Source organism: Zingiber officinale, chromosome 7A, assembly GCF_018446385.1.
Source record: "Zingiber officinale cultivar Zhangliang chromosome 7A, Zo_v1.1, whole genome shotgun sequence".
Taxonomy (NCBI): domain Eukaryota; kingdom Viridiplantae; phylum Streptophyta; class Magnoliopsida; order Zingiberales; family Zingiberaceae; genus Zingiber; species Zingiber officinale.
In genome coordinates, this window is record NC_055998.1 from 63,738,128 (window position 1) to 63,744,224 (window position 6,097).

The following is a 6,097-nucleotide window of genomic DNA, read 5'->3' on the forward strand; positions in this document are numbered from 1 at the left end:
TAAGTAAAGTAAGCCGTAAATTTAAGAATAAATTTAATTTAAACAAAGAAGACTTGAAGGAATACCTAAAGAACAAAAAGGAGGAAGAAAGAAGATGAATGAACAATACGTTGCTACAATTACAACAAGGACACGTAAAAAGACTTGTGTCCAAAGTTGAGGAAAGATAAGGAGAAGAAAGCAAATTCACCTAAAAATCGAAGAAGAAACAATTCCAAAAAAAACTTGAAAGCTACTTGGAACAATTCAAGTTCATTGGAAGAAGAAAATAAAACCTTATTAGCACTTCCAGCCTTCTACACATTCATAGCAACAAATGATAACTCGTCATCATCTGAAGGTGAAGAGAAATCAAAACAAGGGAGAGATGACACGGTAATTGAGATAAACTCTCTTTTGAATCTCAATTAATAGATTTAGTAAATTCCTTGAATGAGCAATTAGATAAATATGAAAAGAAAATTAAAATTTTTAAAAAAGAAAATGTCATGCTAGAAGAAAAACTAAGATTAATAGTGCCTTATGATAAGTCGCATGACATTATAATTCACGAACTAAAGCTAGAGAAAGACTCCCTACGAAACAAAGTGACTCTTTTAAAGATAGCATTAGAAAAATTTACTATTGGATCACATTCATTAAATATGTTAATCGGCAGCCAAAGAGTAAATTTTTATAGAAATGACTTAGGATTTAAGGAATACAAGAAAGAAATGACATATTTTAGGCTACTAGCTAGAGGACAAGACATTGTAAGAGCAATAACAAAGAAATAGATACCTAGCCAGAACTTTGTTAACCCTGTTAGACCTAATATGTATTAGGTATCAAAATTTATACTCAGTCACTAAATGACTTTAAAGGTCAACCATATTAAATCACAAGCTATAGCCATGATATGGTTGACATAGCATAAGTATAAAATGAATGATATTCATAATTTTTATGGTAATCTCTCATATGTCCATGTTTTGTATCAATTTTTATATGCCCTGATTTTTCTAAATAATCTTGATAAATGTGGCACAGTTTAGGTGAAAGTCGATTCGGTCAGAGATAAAGCAGTCAATAGATGTCTTTGAGTCGTCTGATACATGTTTCTCAGTTGACTGACACATGACATAAACTAATAAGGTTTTCATATCCACAATTTGGACTTTTGATGGCAAAGAGGGAGATTTTAGCATTTAAGTAACCATTTACAAAAAGAGGAGCTTAGGTGAAGGGGGAGCTTGACTTTCCTTATTTGTATTTTGTCTATAATTTTGTCTAACTTAAACGGACTGTCAATCACTAAAAAAAAGAAAGATGGTTAGTTAGGAGTCTCATCCTCAGTCTTAATGGTTTTGATGATATTGGAAAAGGGTTTTAATTAGTTTTGTGTTATCTGATGTGTGCGCTAAATTGTGCAAGGTCTACCAAGTAAATAAATTTTATGGGATTGATGACTAAGGTCAGTAAAATCAGAGAAAAATGATGCATTAGAGAGACCGCAAGACGAGAAGCAAGGCAAGTCGAGGAGATCTACATAAGCAAAGGTGAGAAGGATGACTAAGGAGGAGCCACGAACTCAGCCTTCAAGGGATGCAGTTTGACAATAAAAGACCTTAAGACTTGAAGATACTCTAAGTAAAATGAACGGAGTGACATGTATACGCGGGCCAAGGATAGACAAAAGACTAAGGTGGACTCGACCTTAGAACTGGTCAAAGTCATGGCCCTGATATTCACATACCCTAATTTTAAGTCTGTTTGGGATATTAAGTTTGGATTAGTGAACTGATAGGTAAGGATCAGCCGACTACTAGTAACAAATTTTGACAACCGAACAGAAAGTTCGAGTCGACTGGCACAGTCAATTGGAGTCTATAGAAAGAGCACAGAAGGTTCAGGAATTGGCTGGAACAGTCAATTAAATTACAAATCAGTCGATTGCTGCTATAGCGACCATTTCAAATGGAGCCGAAGTGGGAAAAATCAACGACATGATGTTGATAAGATTTGAAGATCAATCAATTGAAGTGCAACAAAGAGTCAACTGATGGCCGCCAGATCCGCTTGTGAGAAACACAAGCTTTGCTCTGAAATACATGCCAAGGCTCAGTCTCTTTAAGCTTTTATTGCTCTTCATTCTACTTGTATTTTTCCTTTTGTTTTGGTTGATTGTAAGAGGTTTGTGCACCTCTAGTACTTAACTGAAGAGGAGAAAAGTAGTGGTCACCAGATCAGCTTGCGAGAAACACAAGCTTTGCTCTGAAATACATGCCAAGGCTCAGTCTCCTTTAAGCTTTTATAGCTCTTCATTCTACTTGTATTTTTCCTTTTGTTTTTGGTTGATTTTAAGAGGTTTCTGCACCTCTAGTATTTAACTGAAGAGGAGAAAAGTAGTGGATTGTGTGTGCATAGGTTTTAGACATAGTAATCGGAAGTTGTGAACCAAGTGAATCAAAGATGTCCTACTGGTTTGTCTTCTTAGTTGTTAATTTCCATTGTGGATTATTTTTTTTTTGTAGAAAACTAGTACTGTAGGTGAGTTGTGACATTCATCCCTCCTCTACCACATCGGCATCCCAATCCTTCACATCAAAAGTAGCTGCTGCTAGAAAGAAAAAGACTAAAGCAAGAGTAAAGGATGAATTGGGTAGGGAGCCAACGCGGTTAGTGCATCATAGGGATGCAGGTGGAGCGAGAAGGATGACATGAAAAGGGTAGAGGGATTAATGCATCCGAGAGACGAGAAGTTTATCGGAAAACTCTTGGAGATGGCAACGAAAGATAACTGTTGTGAGTTGAGGTTGAGTGAACTTGTAATTGGATGAGGGAAGAACTCAACCTAGGTAGACTCGACCTTTAGAAAGGCCAAATTCAAATTACCAACCAACTGGACTAGTCAACTGAGGGTCAATCGACTACAAAACTTACTGTAAATGTGTTGTAAGTGGCACAATTGACTAATGGCTTATGTGTTGTAGGGGTCAATCAACTGCAAGTCTGGTTGATTAAATGGTTGTTATCAACTGACTAATGTAGGAATTAACTAATGAAAAAATATCACATAAAAAATCTCGAGCAATGAGTTCCGACTTGAAATGGACATGCAGTCAATTGATGATGTGGATGAACGAGTCATTGCAAGATTCGATCACAAGCTCGAAGAAATAGTTGCACCAGTTGACTAATAGGTTCAAGATGAAAGTGTCATCACAGAAATCAATTGTGAATGGAAGAAATGGTCATACAAATCTGATGATGACTTGACAGTTGATTGATGGATGCCACGTTATCAAAACTGTGCAAGTGAAGCATTTCATGGAGGAGGACATTATATATGGTTTAGGGGCTCAAACAGCAACACCATTTACATGAAGACAAAGCCATTATTCATTATATTCTTAGCCTAATTGTCGTTAACCCAATTCCATTATAAACCTCTTGCAATACATTGATGGCTGATCTTTTAAGAGGTTTCTTCACTTCTGAAACTTTATCAAAGAAGAGAAAAGTAGTGGATTCCAAGAAAAACTCTCCAAAAGGGTCATAAGCTGTGAAATTTCTGGAGAATTATAAACCACCTTAAATTAACATATTTGGTATGTTTCATTTATGTTCATGATATTCCGTTGCTAATATAATTTATGTCATTGCTAAGATAGCAACAAGAGCAATTTTAATTTAAATATGCAAGCACGTTATTCACTCCCTCCTCCTCAAGCAATTCATTTTATCATCTATTAGAGTTAGATCTAATTAATCTACAATATTAATTTTTTACTATATTTAATCTTTTTATAACTACATTCTCTATCTTATCAAGTATATTCTTAAAAAAAAACCAATATTCATTCAAATTATCTCTCTAATTTCTATGGTAAAAGGTACATATTGGATAATGAATATGATCTGCAGTTTCAAACTCTGCCAAAAGAGAACAGCAAGTTCTTGGAGCACTGACATCAATGATCCATACATAAGCATTCAGCTTGTTCTGAGTACTGAGATAAAATCCTAGATTGCCCAATAATCAGCACATAGTTGGTGGTATAGTCTTCCTTATTTTTTCTCATCTAAGTAATTTGAAGCACAAAAATACCAAAAAAGAAGAACTTCCACATTTATGTAACTTACTTCTGTATTATTTGTGCAAGGAACAAAGAGGTAACTAGAGGAGTGAAACTATATAAAAGCAGCCATCTAAACCACCAAAATCAATCATTCATCAAAGCATAAAGGATCAAAACCTAACTATTTTATGAGAAGGTACAAGACAGTAAACAAAATATTAGATCGATCGGCCAAATAAAGGAAAAACAAAATAACAATTCCGACATATTAAGTGGAAATGAGAACTCCAAGTTTTGCACACTATTTTTCAGCTTTCTTCATAAAATGAGACCTCCTGGTTTTCATCCAATTGATCTTGAATATTAATCTTTTATTTTAATTTATATTTTCTATTACTTCATAAATTTATCCCTACATTCTTAGCTTTGCTATACTAACTTCTTTGTATGTAGGGATTATCAAGTATATCCTTAAAATAACTATTATTCTCGTTCAAATTATCTATCCGGTTTTCTGATCAAAAGTTTCAAATTCTATAAAAAAGAGAGAGAGAGAGATCAGCAAGCTCTTGGAGCACTAATATGGTAAAACTCAGCTTGTTTGAGCAGTGAGCTAAAATCTTATAATGACCAAAAATCAGCACAGAAGTAGTGAACTAGTCTTCCATTTTTTTCATCCAATAATTTGAAGCACAATAGAATTCAAATAAGGAGTAGATTCAACATTTTATTCATCTTGCTTCTGTATAATAATTGCAATGCATAAAGAGCTAACTAGAGGAGTAAGCAGACATCTAAACCACCAAAATAAATCATACATCAAAGGATAGACAAGCAAAGTCAAATATATTATGAGGAAAATTTGCACAAGTACTTTTCCTTCAAACCCTAAAGCAGATACAAGAGTAGATCAATCACCCAAACAGAGGAAAAACGAAACAACGATTCCAACAAATTCAAGACTAGACCTCAAGGATTACTCAATATTTTCCAGCTTTCTTACCCAGATCTGGCGGTGTTGGTTCAAGAAGCACCGGCGGACCGGTAGCGGTAGAGTTTGCCGAAGACGTGGAGGGCGGTGACGAATCCGATGAAGCAGAGGCTCATCACCAAGACGACGGTGGGCGACATCTTGAGACCGGGGGCTTCGTCGGTGTAGAAACGCAGCATGTTACTCCCTCCGCCGCCTCCAGCTCCAAATCCCCCAGCCGAGCTGCCCCCTCCACCAAGCCTCCGCCTCCTCATCCCGGCTGCCGCTGCCGGCGTCCCCCGAGGACCCACCGTGGCCGGCCGCGCCGCACCCCCAGCCGCCGACGACGTTTGAGATTGGGAGCTTCCTCGAGCCATACTTCTTAGGATCGAATGGATCGATGAAAAACAAAACGACCTTTTATATAAATCTCCGTTCCGTTCTCGTCAGCAATAGTTTACTATGGGGGAGGACAGATTCCACGGGACTCAAGATGTTATCCATCGTTTACTACAGGAGAATTATCGGAATGATCGCAGTTGGATTCGCAACCCATCCGCAGTTGACTATGAGCCACCCATTCAAAATTGAGCTGAACTGTCCGACGGACTTAGTTAAGTTGATAAATGATAGGTTGATTGTCATATAAGATTTTAAGATTGAATTTTAAAATTTATGGGATGTAAATTTTTGTAATTCGTATAAATTCATCCCATTTATTATTTGTCTTTTTAGTTATCATAATTTATGATCTTTATGTTGATTCTAAGACGAATTGATAGAAACGGTCAGATGAACATATTCATCTTTGTCATAAAATTAAACGAAACTATGTTTTATTTATCTCATCTTATACATCTAACTTCAACTTTTTTTCAAAACACACCTGGAATTCCAAGTGACAAGCTTGCCTCAAAAGTTGGTTAAGTAGATTTTTTTTAAAAAAATTATCAATTATTTGAATCAAATGGTTAGGTCTAAATTTTAAAACTATATATTCAATTAAAATGATTAAATCACAGATAGCAATCAATTCTTATGTTATTAGTAGTCGATTCTATAGTAA

At 35.7% G+C, this 6,097-nt stretch overlaps 1 protein-coding gene across 1 annotated transcript; it reads right to left on the reverse strand.

Moving 5' to 3' along the window:
- Positions 1 to 4,888: 4,888 nt before the first annotated feature.
- LOC122000148 (protein transport protein Sec61 subunit beta-like) lies at positions 4,889 to 5,509 on the reverse strand. Its single transcript, XM_042554663.1, has one exon. The coding sequence runs from the start codon at positions 5,406 to 5,408 to the stop codon at positions 5,085 to 5,087; it is 324 nt and encodes a 107-aa protein (XP_042410597.1). The 5' UTR covers positions 5,409 to 5,509; the 3' UTR covers positions 4,889 to 5,084.
- Positions 5,510 to 6,097: the final 588 nt, after the last annotated feature.

Excerpts from the sequence above, each read along its gene's own strand:
- LOC122000148 (XM_042554663.1), bottom strand. The coding sequence starts at position 5,408 with ATGGCTCGAGGAAGCTCCCAATCTCAAACGTCGTCGGCGGCTGGGGGT.